Here is a 21,110-nt window from a genome sequence, read left to right on the forward strand (position 1 = left end):
AACAAGACTCAAATGCATGTGCTTAAAGTGTCATCCCAGATAAGCCTTAGCAATCCACACAGGATTGTTTTTTGCTTTTGCTTTAAAGAAAGTTTCTTTTTTAGCAAAAATCCAGTTAAGTCGAAAAGTGCTGTCCCTGATTAGCCTGTGCAGACTGCCCACATTTATCTCGGATGAAACTTTTAGCACATACATTAAACACTCTTTTCCCAAGGCGCTGCTCATTTCAAAGTAAAATCTCTCCTTATCCTACCTCGAACACAATCTGTGACAACATCAGTCTCAGCCCAGCTCACTCCAGAGGAACATGTCACAGTCTTGGTAGTCCCAGATCCTTTGATGAGGTAGCCATTGTTGCATGTGATGGTACAGCTGTAGCCAGACCCAGTTGCAGCGCAGGTTTTATTTCCATTTAGGGGGCTTGGGTAGGAGTCGGGGTGACAATCAGGTGCTACAACAGTGAGAGTGAGTTTAATTAATAGACAATTAGATAATTGCTCATCAATCATTGAGTTGGTCAGTAAAGAAATCATATTTCTGGAATAAATATGGGAATAGGATTTTGTTTCATGTCATCTAATAAATGTAGTTTTTTTTTACAAACGTACACGAAAAAGGAACAATCTATGTTGTTGATGATTATTTTGTATAAATTGGAAAAAGAAACATGTGAACACTGCAAACATTTATAGAAATATTTGCTAATGCATGTTTATAAACTGCAAGATTAAAATTATATTTGAAGAAAAAAATAAAAATTCAACTATCATTCAATACCTTTTTTCAAAGGTATTTGTTATCAAGTATTATTTATGTAGGTCTGCAGATCCAACAGGAAAATACCCAACCAACCCCAAAATAAAAAATTCCCAATTTGTATTCACTAAATCTTCATAGTGTTCATTTTAAATACAACAAGCCAATTTGTTGAATTGATATCCCCCACGAAATAAATTTTGTTTATGGAATGGGTGCAAATCCCTTGATATACATCATTAATCATTTAAAAAAATTATATGGCAATAATTTTTATGCATTGCAATTCTCCTCATTGATATATTTACAACCACGAAGTTTCCTCTTGAAATCTTTTAGTGTATGTGAGAACCTTGAACCTATAACCTTGAAAAATTACAACATACAAAAATAACAAAGGTCAGAAACTCTTAGTTAAGAAAGTGTAGGGTTATGGATCTTGTGCATGACACTTTTTCCCATTAATCTATACACAACCATGAAGTTTCATGTTGAAATGTTGTATGGTATTTGAAATATAGCCCTGACAAGTTCCATCATACAAAAACATCAAAGCGCAATTACTCTTAAGCCTTGTTCTTAAGCATGGCACTTCGTCTCATTCATCAATTATCAATACACCCATAAAATTTCATGTTGATGTCTTGCATCGTATCTGAGATGTAGCCCTGAAAAGTTACATCATAAAAACAAAACAAAGGGCAATAACTCTTATTAAAGAAAGTGTAGGTTTATTGTTCTTGTGCATAGCACTTCGCCTCATTGATATCTATACATCTATGAACTTTCATGTTGATATCTTATATAGTTTCTGAGATATAGCCTTAAAAGTTTTGTTTGGACGGACTGACAGACACGGAAAGACGGACGAACAACCCCAATTCTCTTGCGGGGGATACAGAACTAACACCACTTACGTTGAACGTTGACCTGAAATGTGCAAGAGGAGCTCCGCTGTGCTGCATCAGTTACTGTCATGACTATTGGTCTAGCCACGTAGGCGTCGGCTGCTGATAAACTAAGAGAGGCTGGTGTATAAACAGTTGATAAAATGTTGTTGGCATCCAAGACTGAACCAGCAAATGTGCCATCAGTGAAGTTGAGGAATTTAGTTTCTGAGCTTCCCAGGGGAAAGACTTGACTTTGAGGACATGTAAGCACTGGTGGTTGAGTATCTGTTAATAGCAAAGAAAAGATTTAAAGCTAATTTATTTCCCTAGATGAAAATTTATAGCAATTATTTACAGATATGTTATTGGTTAAAGGGTATGTATAACACAACCACAACCAACAATACAAGAATATTTATAATGTTAAACCAAGAATGCAATCCCACAATGCAATCGCTTTAAGTGTTGTTCCAGATTAACATGTGCAGTCCACCCAGAGTGTTTTTCATATACATGTTCCAGAAGTTTTAATGCACTGACCCTATTTTAACCCATGACTCTGATTCTTAATGTAAGAAATTAAAAAAAAGTCTAAATTGAGCTCATGAAAGATATTTCAAATCAGGAAGTTACCTTGAACACAAGACGTTATTAATGCTGGCGACCAGGTTCCAGAGTTGCAGGTGAACGTCCGCGTCTTCCGTTTCACCACGGATATGCCCGTAGTGCTTGTGTATGTTAAATATCCATCATTACATGTGATAGTGCAGGTTCGAGTGTTTGTACCACTGTCAAATGTGCAGGACTTTGTAGAAAACAAAGGAGTTTGAAAACTTAATTCACTACAGGTTGCAGCTGAAAACAGAGATGTGAAAAGTAAAGGACTTGTTTACAGATATTTGGTAATTGAAAAATGTCATGATATGCGTTTACTAACAAAACTATTATATTTGAAATATTCTTAAATACCCAAAATTATAAAAGCTAGAAAAAAAACAATACAATCATGCTCAGACTATTGATTTGAACACAGGACCATTAAGGGTTTAGAATATGATAACAACCATCAATATTGGTTCAAACACAGGCATGCACATAGCTTCTATTTAAACACAAGGACAGTATATACTTTTTATAACACAAGGCTTTATACAATTATTATGAAACAAACACATCAGCATATCATAGTTGCAAATAAAGACCACACTTACGTCTGACATAAATCTGTCCCTGACATGTTGCATAATTGTTACTGGTATCCCTGGCCTCAACTTCATATGTGAACGTCTTGTACAGATCATTTTCAGTAAATATTGTGGGAAGCGAAGTTTTGTAGCTTAACACTGGTGCTGGGTCAACATTGTCTGTTATTGTGAACAAACTTTGGCTGAGGGGGTTGGTTCTGTTTTCTCCTGGAATTCTCAGCTCTATTATCTGAACATTTGGACAGGTAATGCTTGGTGGAGTTTCATCTAAAACCAGAAAGAATAAAATGAGCACTACTTAAGAAAGTAAAGCTTAATGGAAGGAAACAAAGTGTCGTCACAGATTAGCCTGTGCAGTCCGCTTTTATGGTATTTTTTGTTTGAAGATCCCTTCTCAGCAAAAATCAAGTATAGGCAAAAAAATGCTGCCCTGATTAGCCTGTGCAGACTACACAGGCTAATCTGAGAAGACACTTTTCACAGATGCATTAAGCCCCGTTTATCAAAAGCAAGGCTCTGATACTTTCATAATTGAACCAAATAATGAGTGTGGGTGACAGCATCAGCCTTATCATAATGTTATAATTATCGTCAGCATCATCAACATCACCATCATCATGATCAGCAGCAGCAGTAAAATCAGCATATTTAGCATGTATACTCAACAGCATAACTCAGAATGTATCTGTATACATTAGCCCAAAATATTGCACTTTAGTAATGAACTGAAATGGCCTTTCACAATACTAGTAATCTGTCTCAATTGAATAAGATGAAAAAACACCTCTTCAAATAAATTCCTTTTAGACTTCTCTTAATGATAAAATTATTACTACTTGTATACAAATAATATTTTCTGTCATAACTCTTAATTCATACAGACAAAGACTTAATCAATAGGGATTTTAAATATAGTGAAATATATGAAACATACCCCGGAGAGTTACTGGAATACTGCAAGAAGCACTGTTGCCAGCGTGATCAGTTGCAGTGAAAATCACTGTGAGTGGCGCCTCCACGTAGTAGGTAGTCCTAGCATTCCTGGGGATAACAACTAGATCTCGCACCATAGTGTTGTCTGTAACCGACAGAATTGGTAGATATCCCGCCAGTCTCTCATATCGGTTGAGGACAATACCGCTGGAAGGGCAGTTCGCTATCACAGGCTTTTCAGTGTCTGGAAGTAATGTTAACCAGTAATAGAGGAATAGGAGACAAAAGTGGTTGTGCTGTATGCGAATGTGTTCAAAAATATTTGTAACACTAAAACAGCACTCCTTCATAACTCTAATTAAATGAAATAGCTAACTAAAATCTTGGAAAAAATATATTTTGTTTGTGTAATTTATGAAAACACAGTATTTTCTAGATTTATGGCATCCAATCTTGGATTTTGACCCAATGGAACAAAAAATTTCCTGGGAACAATTTTTTTTTATCCAACACAACGTAGAACATCATCAGCATATTTAAATGAAACCTTCCAAACATGTATGGTGAGCCCCCGTTCCTACTAGACTAAAACTGAATTTAAAAAGAGATCTCAATTTGATGTTGAAGAACAAAATGATAACAAGTTCAAATGTCTACCAAATAAATATAGCAACAACAATAATTTCCATGTTGATGAAATAATGGATTACATTAAATCTTTAAACAATAATTCACAACTAACTGTAAATAATTCAGTACAAATCTCCTCACCTGTGCATACAGGTGTCTGTGCGTTGTTCCAAGAGCTGCCCTGACAGGTGATGGTTGTGGGTCCGGCTGTGATATTGTACCCGGGCCTCAGGCATTGGTAGGTGACTGTGCTCTGGTCAGCAAACGATCTTTGTGTTGCGACAATCTGTCCCCAAAGGGGAACACCAGGGTCAATACAGGACTGACCTGTAAAGACATAATTTAATTAAGTCTCTGGATATTTACACGATAATTAGGGACGACAATGTCCATTGGAATGGAATTTTCAGTTAAATAAGTCTCTTCTTACCAAAAATCCAGTTCAGGCGGAAAGTGTTAAACCCTGATTAGCCTCTACAGACAACAAGCTAATCTCAGATGGAACGTAACACACATGCATTTAGACCAGTTTTCCCAGAATGATGCTTAAATAATAACCATAAATCACATAATAAGGTATTAAAAGGTACATAAAATCTTTTTCAAAAGATATTCTACACACCAAAGCAGGACAGGCTTCCAAAGTCCCAGTATCCGTCTTCTGTACATCGCACAACATTGTCGCCAGCTTCACTACTCCCAAATCTTGTATTTCCAGCAGAACATGTGAACGTAAACTGGCTGCCAAACTTTGTGTTCACAACAGAAGCAGCGTAGTTGGTTCCTGAATACGCCATCGGTATTCCACAGTCAACCTCTGAAAAAACAAAGTCACCATTTGTACATCTGTCTATAATCTTCAAACTTGCATCTAAGGAGATAATCATTCCATTTAAGTTTCACTTGCGAGAGACTGAAAATAATAGTAATCTTCTTCTCTAGTTTGTTGATACAATTATCTTAATCTTCAGTAAATAAAAAATATCGTAATATTGTATCGTAAATATTTCCTGACAAAAACAACTCTAGAGCATTTAACAAAAATAAACACAAATAAATAAACAATAAATAGGTATTGTAATCAACAGTATCTGTCACTTAAAAATGTAATACAATTTGAATTTAATGTAACATTCAGAAAGTTATTTCATGTACCATGAGACTTTAAAGTGGCCTTTTCACAGATTTTGGCATATTTGGAAGTTTGTCATTCAATGCTTTATATTGATAAATGTAAACATTGGATCTTAAAAGCTCCAGTAAAAAATCAAGAATAAAATTAAAAAAAGGAAAAAAAGTAGCCGGTACCAGGGCTCGAACCAGTGACCCCCGGAGTCCTGGAGTTAGTCTGAAGTAAAAACACATTAGCCCTCTCGGCTATTCCGCCAGGTATACACAGTTTAAGTATTTTATACCTTATAATAGCAATTTTCGTAGTTTCACAAATTTAAACGACAACAACAGAATTCTCCAAATTATTCAATCGTTTCGCGTTGCAACGCTTTATAATTTTTAGGTTTTCAAATCATCCAAAGATACTTATAATGGTTATATTGGACTATGGTAAATGTTCAGTAATACTGTTTCCTCACAAATATCATAAATAAAACGAAAATTTGCGAATCTGAAACAACTTTTTTCAATTTTGTCAATTTACCAAACCGTGAAAAGATCCCTTTAAAAACTAAAACAAAGTCTGGCATGAAAGTTTAAGTCAATATTCAAAAGATAATGGCGCAAAATATTTATATTTGAAATAAGCTTTGTCTTAACACTTGTATCTTTACTTAAAACAATCTTTATGTTGACCAATCCTATGAGCTGCGTCATGTAAAAAAGAGCCATATGCATCAATGTAGTCTGGTCAGGAGCTACCCTATCTGATAATGAGACCACAAAACAATACATGACTGTTGTCAGGGTAGCTCTAGACCAGAAGGCATGATTTCACAGGTTATCCTGGACACATATGGCAAAAGACTAATTTTTGCACTAAGCGGCTCATATAAAACAACAAAGTGTTCAGTCAGAAATTACATCTTACCCCCACAATCATATGGTGATCCCTGGAGCTCATATTTATCCATGGCCATGTTGTATGTACAGAATCTGTAATGCTGGAACTTGATAGCACCACCTGCCTGGCTACAGTTGAGATCCAGTCTGGAGTTGAAGTTGTAATTTCCTGATACAACTGCTGGGTTGGACAGACCAGTATTGGGCCTATCATCTGTACACTGAATGGCTAAAACAACACAGAGAAAAGAGCTTTGCATGCTGGGAAATTTGTCGTCCGCAAAAATGTCGTCAGCTGAATTTCTAAAATTAGCATTTTCTTCGATTTTTTTTTCAAAGAATACTATCAGAATAGCAAACAGTTTGGATCCTGATGAGACGCCACGTTCTGTGGCGTCTCATCTGGAACCAAACTGTTTGCAAAGGCCTTCAAAATTCGGTTCCAGCACTGAAAGAGTTAACATCACTGTATGAGTGTATGTCTTAATTGTGATTTAAACCCCAATCAAAAGTGGCCTTAACACTACACAAACGAAAAAAGATAATACAGACAACAAGATTATTCTATTAGACTGCTTGAGTTTGCTTTATACATCATGCTTTATACACCAAAGTTAAACCACTGTTGTTTATTACACCACTGCCTAAATGATAATGGTAGATTTATTAAAATGGAAACTGAAACAACCATCAACAATTCCTAAAGCTTAAAGATTTAAGGTTCACACAGAACATTTTTAGTTCAGTGTATGCATATCAATAATTCACCAAGAACCTTCAAAATTCACCTGTACAAGATGGTGTTAAATCTGACCAGCCACTGTCGCCACATTTCCTGAATGTGCGTCCAGGTGTGAAGCCCATATCACATTGATATTCAACCAAGTCACCATAGAGATGGGTGCTCCTTCGAGTCAACAGGGTAGCACGGCTAACATTTGTTTCTGGAGCAGGGCAGCTCTTCACTGCAATCAATGGGGACAGATTATTTAGAAACAACATTTTATCTTTATTTGTATTTGGTTTCTGCATATATACAGTTGAATAATAACAGTGCTTGACTTATTCAAAAGGAAAAAAGATGAGAGTAAGTGTGCAAATAAAGGAGTCACATACAAACACAAGTATGATTGATATAGTAGACATCGCTATGTCTGGTCCCACTTTCCGGTGATGGAATGAACAGGCCGGATGTTCCACTAGCCGCATACAATACAAAAGGGTCACTGCAGGAGCAAATGTAACCCCCATCAGTGTTGGTACATGTCCCACCACAATTGGCATTGTTTCTCAGGCACTCGTTGATGTCTGAAAATATTGGCGTATTGAAAGATTGGACAGCATATCTTAAATAACAAATTCATTCTTTATTCAAACTTACAAATAAATGACAAGAATCTTATGATAATTGGTTGGTCAGACTGTCATTTTAGATATATATTATGACAAAAAAGATATGGTTTGTGAATAATTCTATTAAAATACCAGTAACCATAATTTTACTGTAATAGATCACTCAACAAATTTGTGCATGTTATTCCACCATATTTTTACACATATAATCAAACCATGGTGTGTAAACACTCAGTATTAACTAATACATAAAACAATCACAGTTCAAAAGATGTGCATTAATACTTTGCCCTTTTCATGGTTATTTTTTTGTATTAGCTAAACATCCAAATAAACTACTCAATTGTATAATAAAAATTCAATTGAAGTGAGAAAGATAGAATTTCTTACCAATGCAATTTCTTAAAGATGCATCCAGTTCATATCCAGGATTACAGAAGCATGAAAATGAACCGACGGAGTTCAAACAGTTCCCTTTGGTGCAGGGTGAACCTGATGTGCATTCATCTATATCTGCAGATCAAGACATCATTGTGTTCACGGTATTATATATTCAAGAAAGACATGTTTTCATCCTAAAAATCATACACTGTTATCAAAGAAAATGGAACAAACAACCTTATAAATCAAACTGTATAGCCATTAAAGTGCTTAGTGCGGTCTGAGTACAGGTATTCTGCAGTGAGAAAATCAGAACATCCACTTTTGAATCTATAATCTAAACCATTGAAAAGAAAGATAGCGACTCATTTATTTGCAACACATTTTTCCTGTAATAAGTATAAATAGCTCAGAGAAATAATAAAAAAGTAAAGTTACTTTCAGAGACCAATAAAAATTTATTAATACAATGAATGTAATTTGTCCATTAAAATGTCATGGACTATTCTACAGTACTCCGATTACTTGTCTCTTCAATGAGCCTCGTTCTGGAAAAGATGGGCTTTATGCAAGTGTGTCAAGTGTTTTCGAGATTAGCCTTTGCAGTCTGCGCAGGCTGATCAGGGATCACACTTTCCTCTTTTTTTGGAAATTTTTCCATTAAAGATAGTCTCTTCTAAATGAAACTCCAGTGGGAAAAGTTCGTCCCTGATTAGCCTGCACAGAGCCTGCGAACTGCACAGGCGATTTTGGGATGTCACTGTAAGAACATGCATTAAGCCCATTTCCCAGAGCAAAATTAAAAAATTAATCTCAAGGTACCATCAACCACAAACACTTGTAAATACATAACCTAGAAATATATATCAAAACACAAACAATTTCATTATTAAAAAAAAATACCCCAAAAAGCCAGCTTACCAACACACTGGGGTAATTGAGTGAGAGTTCTGTTAGCCTGACAGCTCACGGTGTTGATGGAGTTGGCACCCAGCTGGTATCCAGAGTTGCATGTGACAGTGAGAGTGTTTTCAAAGTCTAAAAGGCTCCCTGCAACGGCACCAATGTAGCTGCCTTGGGTGATCTGTGGCAGGAGGCACTTCAGTCCTGAAACATGGCCATCAATTAACGAGCAGGTGAACAATTAATGAGAATATGAGCCTCGCTCTGGGAAACCAGGGTATCATGAATGAGCCCAAAGAATTGTCCCAGATTGGCTTGTGCAGTGTGCACAGGCTAATGCGGGTCAACACTTTCCACCTCACATGGATTTTTACTATGAAGAGACTTTCTTTATAATAAAAATAAATGAAAAACACAACAAAGTGGAAAGTGTAGTCACTGATTGCCTGTGTGAACTGAACAGGCTTATCTGGGATGACACTTTAATCACATGCATTAAGCCTTGTTTTCCCAGAGTGAGACTTAAAAAAAACGTCATGTCCTTGATTTACCACTGACAACAAATCCATCATAATGTTCTTCCACCCCTCTCCTTATTAGACAAAAATCAGTTAGTATAATTGTGTGTTTATTAAGAATAAATTTATATTGGTTATTTTCATCAATATGTACTCTATTCCATGAACTAGAATTTCTGAATGAGGTATTGTTATATTCAAGAAAAATTTGTATATGCTCAGAATTAATAAAGTAAATAAAGTAACATACATTCCTAATAAAAATCAGACTATTTTCTAGTAAGTACATGTATGTATCATCACTCACACAAGTCATCAAATGCGCCAACTTACTGGTACATGTAGGTTCAGGATGGCTCCACGTCCCATTTTCTTGGCAGATGACAACAGGGGAACCGACAAGTTGGTACCCCAGCATTGCACTTGTAGTTGTAGTAGGAACCAATTCTGGTTCCATCTCCATTTGTGAGGACCCCGACTCCGTTGGCAATAGATAAGTCATTTACATTAGATGGACAACTTGCCGCTGAAAAAGTATAAAATATTGTGTTGTTTTAAGATTCTAAGAGATTAAAAAAAAACACTAGAGCTTTGTCACAGAAGTGACGAATACCCCCACATGCCACAATGACACAGAATATTTTGCATGTTGTCTTCACAAAAAACAGCAGACACCATGCTCAACGTTTAAAACGCACTACGTGACCCCGTGACCTAGTTTTTGACCCGGAATGGCCCATGTTCGAACTTGACCTACACATCATCTAGATACAACTTCTGACCAAGTTTGGTGAAGCTCTGATGAAAACTACTTGAATTAGAGAGCGGACACCATGCTCAATGTTTTAAAACGCACTAAGTGACCCCCTGACCTAGTTTTTGACCCGGCATGACCCATATTTGAACTTGACCTAGACATCATCTAGATACAACATCTGACCAAGTTTGGTGAAGATCGGATGAAAACAACTTGAAATAGAGAGCGGACACTTAATACAGACCGACAGACAGACCGACAGACAGACAAGCTCACTCCTATATACCCCCCTAAACTTCATTTGTGGGGGTATAATAATTTTGTTAAATGAAACCTGATTATTGAATTTATTCAATTCGATTCTATTGAATGAATGATTGCATTAAAATGTATTTGGTCACTAAGTACGGAATGTTTAAAGGAGAAAACTTTAATTCTAAAAAGATGAATGCCAATTTAAAAAGAATGTTATCCCGCATCACTATTACAAACAGTCAACAGAATGGTATACACCAGGTTTGTAAGACAGAATCTTCTCTAAAAATTAAAATGTCTTCCAGTTTTTCTTGATTTCACACATTAACTATCACCACTGCATCCCCCACAGTCTCCATACCAACACATGTTGGTCTCTGGCTCCAGGTTCCATCTGCCTGACAACTGATGGTACCAACTCCTTGAAGCGTTGACCCAGAGAAGCATTTGTATGTGGCTGTTCTTCCGTACGTAGCCCCTGTAGATGACTCTATGTAGCCATTCTCAATGTTTGGAACAACTCCACAGTATTTGGCTGAAAATAAATCTAGATCATTCACAGCATGAAACTAAGATCAACACTAAAACATTGATCCACTATGAATATACAAATGTAGACAATTTGTTACTATTTATTCTAAATGAAGCGATTTTAACATAAATGGTTATGTTTACTGGTTGAATCAATGTATATTGTATACCATATAATAACTTATTAAATTTTATACATAATACTTTTCTTTTCAATCACTGGAACTTGTTGTTTTAAATGGCAAAAAAATCAGGATTTTGGCAAATATATATAGATTTTGCTGGGGGACCAAAGTTTTGCTTTTGTTTTAACATTTTAATTCCATGAACCAAACACAACAAGACCACTTTCAAAAACAGCAATACGACAATCAATCAAATGTGTGCCAATGTAACAAGAATCACACTTACGTGTGCATCGTGGAGTCTGCAGGAAGCCCTCCCACTGCCCACCATAGCCACACCTGAGGTTGACACTGGGCGGGCCGTTAGCTAGCTGTCGGAGGTGGAAGGCATAGCCTGTAGCGCATGTGAGAGTCATATTGGCAGTGTAGTGCAGTCTGATTGGAGGCGGATCTACCACTGTGTTTGCATCAAACTGAGGGTCTGGACAACCTGTGGTAACAGAGAGACAGAACGCATGTGTATGAAACGATCAACCAGTATATCACAAGTCCATTCAACCTTCATATTCAGGTTGGTTCTGTTATAATGATCAAGAAATGTTAAGTTAGAAATCAAGTTATAGACTATGGTTGTTATTAGAATGTGCAAGTTAAGTTAAGCATTAAATTATGATTTGGAGACTAAAATAATATATAATACATGTATTCCTGTGTTTAACCTTCATCAAATCACTACAGATGTGCCACTGAGAAAGTTTGAGCAGGATCCATCCAGTTGTAAAAGAGGAGTTAAAAAAAAGTTTGGGACTATATATTATATATCGGAAAAACTTAAAAAGGTCCAAAGTTCTTTTAAAACTCGTTGCAATCAAATTCCTTTCTTTGCCTACATCTTTACATTAAAGTCAATCAACTGTCAAAGTTTGAACAAGACCCACACTCAGAATTAACAAGACTATTGCCAAGCAATAAAAATCTACCGGCTCCACCATTGTCAGAAATTCCACCATTGTCAGAATATATTTTTTATTTGTTGCCATAGCAACCAGAATTTTTGACGTAGGAACAAAATGAAATAACGTGCATAATGTCCATACTGCCATCTATCCATGTTCCAAGTTTCATGAAAAAATATTAAGAACTTTTAAAGTTATCGCAGGATCCAAAAAACACCATTTTCAGCAATATTTCTAGTCTATTTATTGCCATAGCAACCATAATTTTAGACGTAGGAACAAAATGAAATGACGTGCATAATGTCCATATTGCCATCTATCCATGTTCCAAGTTTCATGAAAAAATATATTATTAAAGTTATTGCAGGATCCAGAAAACCACCATTTTCAGCATTATTTGTAGTCTATTTGTTGCCATAGCAACCAGAATTCTTGACATAGGAACAAAATTAAATGACGTGCATGATGTCCATATTGCCATCTATCCATGTTTCAAGTTTCATGAAAAAATATTAAGAACTTTTAAAGTTATCACAGGATCCAGAAAAAAACACCATTTTCAGCAGTATTTCTAGTCTATTTGTTGCCATAGCAACCACAATTTTTGACGTAGGAACAAAATGAAATGACTGCATAATGTCCATATTGCCATCTATACATATTCCAAGTTTCATGAAAAAATATTAAGAAATTTTAGAGTTATCGCAGGATCCAGAACAAGATGTGTTTGTGAAACACAATGTCCCCCTATATGACGTTTGACCTTGAAGGATGACCTTGACCTTATGAAGGATGACCTTGACTTTTCACCACTCAAAATGTGCAGCTCCATGGAGATACACATGCATGCCAAATATCAAGTTGATATCTTCAATATTGCAAAAGTATTAATAAAATAAGTGATTTGGGCCACATATATTTGACCCGTGACCTTGAAGGATGACCTTGACCTTGAACTTTCACCACTCAAAATGTGCAGCTTCATGAGATACACATGCATGCCAAATATGAAGTTCCTATCTTCAATAAAACAAAAGTTATTGCAAAATGTTAAAGTTGGCGCAAACAAACCAACAGACCAACAGTCCAACGGAACAACAGACCAACAGACAGGGCAAAAACAATATGTCCCCCACTTGTATAGTGGGGGACATAAAAAACACTATTTTCAGCAGTATTTCTAGTCTATTTGTTGCCATAGCAACCACAATTTTTGACGTAGGAACAAAATGAAACGACGTGCATAATGTTCATATTGCCATCTATACATATTCCAAGTTTCATGAAAAAAATTAAGAACTTTTAGAGTTATCGCAGGATCCAGAAAAAAACACCATTTTCAGCAGTATTTCTAGTCTATTTGTTGCCATAGCAACCACAATTTTTGAAATAGGAACATAATGAAATGATGTGCATAATGTCCATATTGCCATCTATTTATATTTCAAGTTTCATGAAAAAATATTAAGAACTTTTAGAGTTATCGCAGGATCCAGAAAAGTGTGACGGACGGACTGACGGATACAAAACCAGAAGTCCCTCCGGTGAAACCGGTAGGGGACTAAAAATGAGTTGGAAACACAAGCTGCAGGACGTACAGACCTACAGACTTATGGACTGAATGGCGGACGGACAAGTGCAAGTCTGATTGCCTCCCACTCAGTATGGGCATACACAATCATAATAGTGCCTTTTAAACGGTAGCCATGCACTCAAAATATTGAAGAAAACATTTTTTGTACACTACAGCAATGAAATGTATTTGACGACTTACCAATAGACCAGGTTGCATAGAAACCCCGGGCGGAGCGTGTAGGTGAGGAAATCAGTCGCAGATGGACTTTTCCAGAGGATGCTACGTGGCTTTTTTCTCGTAAGGCAGCAGTGTTGAACCCTGGGACAGGGTGCAGGGCCATACCATTGTCATAGATCTGGGGATACAAGAATGTGTTGTTTTTGAGTAAAAACTTACTGTATACAGAATTAATAGATTTATTTGTGTTATAAGCACAAACTAATAAGTATTGTTCAATATTTGAGTCTTACAGAATGATGGGATTAGGGTTGATTCTTTGTCTCTTATTCATTACATTGTATGCCACATAACTAAACGTTTCACATGAATATACAAAATATATATGTTTTTAATAACAATAATAAATTATACAATTTATAAGACAACAAGAGCTGTCACCATAGGATGACATATGCCCCCTATAAACGCTTTGATAGAAGTTATAGCATTTTTCGAAACCTAAACTCAGATTTCGAAACCTAAACGCAGACCCTAAGTTCAAGGTCAAGGTCACAGGGGTCAAAATTTTGTGTGCGTATGGAAAGGTCTTGTCCATATTAACATGCATACCAAATATGAAGGTTATATCTCAAGGGACATAGAAGTTATGAGCATTTTTCAAAACTTAAACGCAGATTTTGAAACTTAAACGCAGACCCTTTGTTCAAGGTCAAGGTCATAGAGGTCAAAATTTGTGTGCGCATGGAAAGGCCTTGTCCATATACACATGCATACCAAATATGAAGGCTTTATCTGAAGGGACTTAGAAGTTAAGAGCATTTTTCGAAACCTAAACGCAGATTTCAAAACCTTAACGCGGACCCTAAGTTCAAGGTCAAGGTCACAGGGGTAAAAAATTGTGTGCGTATGGAAAGGCCTTGTCCATATTAAGATATTAACATGCATACCAAATATAAAGGTTATATCTCAAGGGACATAGAAGTTATGAGCATTTTACGAAACCTAAACGCAGATTTTGAAACCTAAACGCGGACCCTAAGTTCAAGGTCAAGGTCACAGGGGTAAAATAATTTGTGCGTATGGAAAGGCCTTGTCCATATACACATGCATACCAAATATGAAGGTTATATCTCAATGGACATAGAAGTTATGAGCATATTTCGAAACCTAAACGCAAAGTGTGACGGAAAGAAGGACAGACGGACAGACAGACGGACAGTCCGATCACTATATGCCCCCTTTTCTTCGAAAGGGGGCATAAAAAGAACAGGATAATAGTGTTTTCAAAAATTAAGCTTTGAAAACAATGTGTAGAGTAAGATCCACCCATAGCATAGAGGAGGAGTTCAAAACATGTACAAAGGGCTATAATTCTGCCAAACATTGTTGCATCCCTTATTCTTTTGTTCTTCTATCATCTACACATTAAAGTTCATTAAGGTTATTCAACAGTGAAAGTTTTAGCTCAATCAATACTTTAATTTAAGAGAAGTTAAAAACTCAAGCTATAGAATGTATATGCATACGGATTAACATACCTACGTACGTTTGGATGGACAGATGGACAAAGGCAATTCTGAATGCCTCCCACTCCATGTGGGGATAAAAAGCACCATTATGTCATCTTTGCAATAAAAGCGATCATAAAAATGTTAATAACCAAACAAGCATTTAATAACTTTCAAACAGATGTTTGCTACTGACCTATATTTTGTCAAATATTATGATTGTATTTTCAAACCTGAAGCTATATGCTAGCTTTACAAGAGGCAGATTGGGCCCTGGATGTTACCAATCCTGTGTCAGAGTATAGCATATTTGCAAAACAAACACACACACAAAACACATACATACCTCCAGAAAATCCCCATTGTTGACTCTGTTTTTATCAGCATCATTCAGTTGTGTTTCACTTGAAAAGTATAGGGAAATCGATTTATTTGTAGGAAGATCAATGTGCCAATCACATTTGACAAAGTTTGGATAATTGATCCTACCATCGAATCCCGGAGTATACAGCTTTCCAAATTCAGCTGAACTTCGAAAATACAACCTGTAACAAAAAGTTAAATAAAAATTAACATGTTTTAAAAATTATTATCCTGCTGTAAGAAAAAGAGTTTAAAAAGCTGTTTCCTGTATTTCTTCTTTTTTTATAGAAATAGGCCGTATAGTATATTCCAAGAGTATTAGATAATTAATAATTTTACTTGTACTAAATAGCTTTAAGAATTTGGAAATAGGGAAATATAACATCCTTATTGCTATTCACTACTCATACAAGCAGGGATTCCTGCCTTGCTGGTACTTGATCCTGAAGTTGGAGTTCGAAGCAATATCCCTGCCAGTGCGCAACAGTATTGACATGGTGTTCTTTGTGGATTGGACGGTGAAGTAATTATCACAGGTATTGCAAAGCTTTCCAAGCACCTTGTCTGCAGCAGAGTCACCGTCAAAAAACATGATGTAGTCACCATCATTCAGTTGGAAAGCATCCACCTATGGGAAACAATAAGAAAATAATACAGAAAAGATTATCAAGTTGTCACTTGTATTTGATAGCATCCATGTATGGATAGCAATATAGGAAAAATATTGTGTTGTCATCACTATTGAGTTGGAAAGCATCCATCTATGTGTGACAATATACACCATTGATTTTGATAGCACCCATGAATTGGTAATAATAACTATAGAGAAAGGATGTATCACCAATAAGTAGATGGCATTCATGAATGGGTAATAATAAAGGGAAAACATGATGTAGCTATCAGCAATGAGTATATGGCATTCATGTATGGGTAATAGGGAAAACATGAAGTTTCACCAATGAGTATATGGCATTCATGTTTGGGTAATAATATAGGGAAAACATGAAGTATCACCAATGAGAAAAGAACAACCATGTATGGGTAATAATATTGGGAAAACATGATGTAGTTATCACAATGAGTATATGGCATTCATGTATGGGTAATAGTATAGGGAAAACATGAAGTATCACTAATGAGTATATGGCCTTCATGTATGGGTAATAATATAGGGAAAACATGATGTAGTTATCACCAGTGAACACAAAGCATACATGTATGGGTAATAATATAGGGAAAACATGATGTAGTTATCACCAATGAACACAAAGCATCCATGTATGGGTAATAATATTGGGAAAACATGATGTAGTTATCACGAATGACCACAAAACATCCATCTTTGGGTAATAATATAGGGAACCATGATGTTTTTATCACCAATGAGTAGATGGCAGGCATCCATGCTGGGTCATAATATAGGGAAAACATGATGTTGTTATCACCAATGAGCACATAACATCCATGCATGGGTAACAATATATGGTAAACAATATGTATTCATCACCTTTGAGGCATCCACCTAGAGTAACAATATAAGGAATAATGATATTGTCATCACGATTGAGTTGAACAGAATCCATTATGGTAAAATTAAATAGGGCAACAATGATAAGACCGGAAATCAAAGTGCCTAACAGCTTAAATTAACAAAAATAATGTATACACAGCCAGTTGATATCAGAGTTCAACATCAAATATCAATATAATCAAACATTACCACAACATTCCTTAATTAAAGATTTAGGACTAATTGTTTTTCTTTAAGATAGCATTAAATCAAGAACACTTACTTCACAGCATTTTACATGAAAAAATCCAGTAAATTGAAGCAATACGAGAAAACAAAATTCAGCAAACTTTAGTCTGTAGAGCATCTATCATAAAGATAAAGCACAATCATAATAATCTTGACAAGAATTTCACCAACCAATACCGCTTTCTACTCCATGAGGAAATTGAAAGTCGAAAACACCAGCTCACTCTACTGTGATAACCTGTCCCAGCTGGTACTGTTCCTGTGTCTTAATTACCAGCACATAGTCCCTCTGTCCCATGAAGCCTGTGATGGTTGCTATGGTGAACTTGGACACAGTGAAGGTCCTCTGCGTTCTGATCAGCAGTCAGGTACTCCACCAACCCAGAGCTTGACGACACTGCAATATAATACATGGACATTGTAAATGTAATATTTTAGCTCTTTCAGTGCTGGAACCGAAATTTGAAGGCCTTTGCAAACAGTTTGGATCCAGATGAGACGCCACAGAACGTGGCGTCTCATCAGGATTCCAAACTGTTTGCTATTCTGATAGTATTCTTTGAAAAAAAAACTCGAAGAAAAATGTAATTTTAGAAATTCAGCAGACGACATTTTAGCAGACGACAAATTTCCCAGCATGCAAAGGGTTAGATATCTGTGTGACCCTGCCATATAGAAAATATTGGCTTTATGCATGTGCATAAAATATTGTCCAACAGGAGCCTGTGCAGTTGACACAGGCTGATCAGGGACAATACTTTCTAATTGTATGGATTATTTCATTTGAAGGAAGTATTTTATAAACGCAAATCCACACACTAGCCCCACACTTTATGCCCCTGCAGTTACGCCTGCTTTCAACAGTTTCACACTATATATTCTGGTGTAACCAAAATCTAATAATTAGTTTGCCAATGTATTGCAACTTATCACTGCATAACTAGTAATATGCCATCAAATGACTTATTAAATAAGAAAAACTAATTCTCTTTATTGTACAGATTTGTTTAAAAGTTGTTAAATGAAAAGGCCAACAATTATGAAAAATGCATTGATTTTAAATGGTTACCAGTAAAATTACATGTATTGTCCCCATTTCCTTCTAAACATCATGCATAATGTTCTGATTAACTGAAACAACCTTATTTATGATAAAATGACAAGCAATATACAACAAGCATGAAGTCTTACAACTTCCGTAGATGCCAGAGAATCCAGACAAGGTGATCTTGCTGTCTGTTGAAAACACAATAATCATGAGGTTGTTGAAGCTTCTAAACTGCCGTGTCCCTACAGTGCCTGATAGCTGGCCAACAACTGTGGCTCTGGTTGGGTCTAGACTTCCCACATATATGGTGGCAATGTCGGCCGACTCTTCACTGGTAAAGTCCCTCAGCTTGGAATTCCACTACTACCTTATTTTTGTGTATCATCCTTTTATATTCAATTAGACTTTGTGTAATTATTTTAGTTGCATTTTATATCAAACAATTCTCAATTCTATGGTTTCAATAATTAAAAATATAACTTATGATTAACATATTTCATTACATGTATTCAAAATTATGACTTTTATTAAATGATACAAAACTTCATATAATTATGATTATTAAACATATTATTGCAACAATACAATTCTGTTCATCGAAACAGCAAAGATTATCATTCTACAAAGAATATTTTGTATATACATTGCCTAAAACATTACCTCAATCATATTTATGCTATAATGATTAAAAAAATAAATTTTTAACATGTGTTACATTAAAAAGCTTGTATAAATGTACCCGGACATTACAAGCCATTACCTCCACAAATGCATTGGTCCCAACAGCAGTCTCAATGGCCCATGTACATGTCTGTGCATTCCGGTAAACAAATGAAGCCAGAGTGCCATTTGCACCAGTCAACTCTTTATGGTAAAAGTGACATCTGCTGGCTGGAAAAACAAAAACTCTCAAGCACTCTGATCTCATGTTATATTAGCATATTGATATTAAATTTATAACATATTGTTCGTGCATGTGATTATCTAGGTGGTCTGGATATACCATGCCCTATGGTCCAAAGTGGGGGTAATTTTTTAAATCATGGAAAAGATTATTGAAGGGACATTTTTCTACCAAGAAGTTAAATTAAAAGATGAGAAACGGACATAATTTCATTGTAAGTTAGTTTTCATATGAATACACCATTATTTAAATAACAATTGTAGATTTTATTCAACAAGCAATGTAGAGCTTACATAGATGGCAAAAGCTAGAGATATTGGTATCATTACATTTCAAAATGAAGAATATACATAATATATGAATTCTATCTATACAAACAACTCGCAAAACATATGGAACTTTATCAAAATTAACTAGAAATGGCGCGGCAGAGGCCTACGCGTATCCCCATGCAGCATGTTGACCCAGGGGCGCCCAGGGTGGTTGGTAATGGTTTCATGCATAGCTGAGATTGACCGTATTGTCATAAGAAAAGTTCATTATCAATTAGAAGTGAATGGTGTAGAAATGAAGAAATTATAGTAAAAGGCAATTTTGGGTGGGTGTGGTCTATGTGGGCAGGGCGCCCCAGGGTTGGTAATGGGGCCATGCATAGTTGAGAATGACCATATTGTCATAAGAGAAGTTCAGTACCAATTTGAAGTGAATCGGTGTAGAAATGAAGAAATTATAGTAAAAGGCAATTTGGGTGGGTGTGGTCTATGTGGGCGGGGCGCCCCAGGGTTGGTAATGGGGCCATGCATAGTTGAGAATGACCGTTTTGTCATAAGAGAAGCTCAGTACCAATTTGAAGTAAATCAGTGTAGAAATGAAGAAATTATAGTAAAAGGCAATTTTGGGTGGGTGTGGTCTATGTGGGTGGGGTGCCCCAGGGTTGGTAGTGGGGCCATGCATAGTTGAGATTGACCGTATTGTCATAAGAGAGGTTCAGTATCAATTGAAGTGAAGTGATGATGTAGAAATGAAGAATTATAGTAAAAGGCAATTTTAGGTGGGTGTGGTCTATGTGGGCAGGGCGCCCCAGGGTTGGTAATGGGGCCATGCATAGTTGAAATTGACCGTATTGTCATAAGAGAGGTTCAGTATCAATTTGAAGTAAATCGGTGTAAAAATGAAGAAGTTAATGTAAAATTAACCTTAAAAAATGAGTGAAAATCTCTGACCAGGCCCCACCCCAACCTAACTTTTGACCAAGGGGTCAGATCAAAATTACAAATAGTGCAGGGTCCCACATATGCTCATAGCTACCATGTGTGTAAGTTTCAAGGTTCTAGTGCTTATAGTGTAGGAGGAGATAGTGGCAGGACAGATGGATGGACAGACGGAAGACAGAGATAACCAAATATCCCTACTTTTTCTCCGAAAAGCGTGGGGATAATTATTGAAATGAGCAGATAAAATATAGCTTACGGCAATTAAGTTCATCAGATGCATCATTGCAGTCGCTATTTCCATCACATACTTGGTTCTGCCTGACATAACCTCCTTGGAAACAGTGGAAAC

The 21,110-nt window shown here is 36.2% G+C and overlaps 2 protein-coding genes and 1 long non-coding RNA gene across 3 annotated transcripts; all 3 read right to left on the reverse strand.

Annotated features, from left to right (window-relative positions):
* Positions 1–412: 412 nt before the first annotated feature.
* LOC127852604 (sushi, von Willebrand factor type A, EGF and pentraxin domain-containing protein 1-like) lies at positions 413–9,926 on the reverse strand. The gene is made up of 12 exons (XM_052386554.1): positions 9,919–9,926; positions 9,619–9,659; positions 9,086–9,271; positions 7,219–7,395; positions 6,459–6,659; positions 5,037–5,231; positions 4,556–4,741; positions 3,786–4,028; positions 2,858–3,118; positions 2,280–2,501; positions 1,687–1,931; positions 413–451 (listed from the first exon to the last, which is right to left on the reverse strand). Exons 1-12 carry the CDS (start codon positions 9,924–9,926, stop codon positions 413–415), a joined length of 2,004 nt encoding a protein of 667 aa, XP_052242514.1.
* Positions 7,553–17,893, reverse strand: LOC127852605 (CUB and sushi domain-containing protein 3-like). Its single transcript, XM_052386557.1, has 10 exons — positions 17,825–17,893; positions 16,247–16,464; positions 15,820–16,018; positions 13,984–14,140; positions 11,540–11,743; positions 10,959–11,132; positions 9,919–10,111; positions 9,086–9,271; positions 8,174–8,296; positions 7,553–7,738 (listed from the first exon to the last, which is right to left on the reverse strand). Exons 1-7 carry the CDS (start codon positions 17,891–17,893, stop codon positions 9,933–9,935), a joined length of 1,200 nt encoding a protein of 399 aa, XP_052242517.1. The 3' UTR covers positions 7,553–7,738; positions 8,174–8,296; positions 9,086–9,271; positions 9,919–9,932.
* A 963-nt stretch (positions 17,894–18,856) lies between these two features.
* On the reverse strand, positions 18,857–21,110 carry LOC127853534 (uncharacterized). Its single transcript, XR_008036658.1, has 3 exons — positions 21,018–21,110; positions 19,404–19,534; positions 18,857–18,991 (listed from the first exon to the last, which is right to left on the reverse strand). It is a non-coding gene; the product is annotated as an uncharacterized LOC127853534 (long non-coding RNA).

Source organism: Dreissena polymorpha, chromosome 12 (assembly GCF_020536995.1).
Source record: "Dreissena polymorpha isolate Duluth1 chromosome 12, UMN_Dpol_1.0, whole genome shotgun sequence".
Taxonomy (NCBI): domain Eukaryota; kingdom Metazoa; phylum Mollusca; class Bivalvia; order Myida; family Dreissenidae; genus Dreissena; species Dreissena polymorpha.

Coding starts and splice junctions, on each gene's coding strand:
- LOC127852604 (XM_052386554.1), bottom strand. Junction 5,232..6,458: donor ATCACCATATGATTGTGGGG/GTAAGATGTAAT, acceptor TTGTTTTTTCAG/AGGTTGACTGTGGAATACCG. Junction 4,029..4,555: donor ACAGACACCTGTATGCACAG/GTGAGGAGATTT, acceptor CATTACTTCCAG/ACACTGAAAAGCCTGTGATA.
- LOC127852605 (XM_052386557.1), bottom strand. CDS start 17,893: ATGGGACAGAGGGACTATGTGCTGGTAATTAAGACACAGGAACAGTAC. Junction 16,465..17,824: donor AGCTGGGACAGGTTATCACA/GTAGAGTGAGCT, acceptor TGTTTCCCATAG/GTGGATGCTTTCCAACTGAA. Junction 10,112..10,958: donor CCAGAGACCAACATGTGTTG/GTATGGAGACTG, acceptor ATACTTTTTCAG/CGGCAAGTTGTCCATCTAAT.